General features: G+C 44.2%; 1 protein-coding gene across 1 annotated transcript in view; it reads right to left on the bottom strand.

The window, feature by feature from the left end:
* tgfbr1b (transforming growth factor, beta receptor 1 b) overlaps positions 1-173 on the bottom strand; it is a 36,966-nt gene extending 36,793 nt beyond the window's left edge. The window contains exon 1 of the mRNA XM_035531146.1: positions 97-173. Coding sequence (XP_035387039.1) covers positions 97-166 — 70 coding nt within the window. The 5' untranslated portion in view covers positions 167-173. The remainder of the gene's footprint in view (positions 1-96) is intronic.
* Positions 174-566: the final 393 nt, after the last annotated feature.

Raw genomic sequence — 566 nt, 5'->3', positions numbered from 1 at the left:
CGTAGATCCTTGAAACAAAGAGCAACAACGGACGCTCCGACACTCAACTTCATGGAAAAGGACCACGGACTATACAATAAGACATGGGTGGCTTACCTTGGGAATCGTGGATCCTAGTTCCAAAGAACAGGACTAGAAACACAAGACAACAGGGTATTGCATCCATCCTTGGATCAGACTTATTCTAGACTGGGGGGTTGACACACACAACTTCTCCAGCTAGCCTGTGTTGGAGCAAAAAAAACACGTGTGATTGGCTGGGACCGCCACTCCCCGCCCAGACAGAGTAGACCCCCACAGACATCGCTGGGAAACATTTCTTTGCTATCTATTTTTCTCGTTTCCCCTCTGAATCAGTCGATGCTTTATTTTCCAGAGTATTTTGATCGAAGTTTTACAGTGTCAGAGACACTGTAACCGAATGTATAACAAGTCGTCTGATCGTCAAGAGATTGTAATGTTAAATGTTATAATTTAGCCGCGAACAGAAGGGGAATCGCTATTGTGTGTATCAGCTAGTGTCCGAGATATTGCTACATTATGCTCTAGTCTAAAGTAATTATCGC

The sequence above is a fragment of the Electrophorus electricus genome, chromosome 10 (assembly GCF_013358815.1).
Source record: "Electrophorus electricus isolate fEleEle1 chromosome 10, fEleEle1.pri, whole genome shotgun sequence".
Taxonomy (NCBI): Eukaryota; Metazoa; Chordata; class Actinopteri; order Gymnotiformes; family Gymnotidae; genus Electrophorus; species Electrophorus electricus.
Note: the sequence above shows the minus strand (reverse complement) of the source record. Positions and strands in the feature narration are given on the sequence as shown.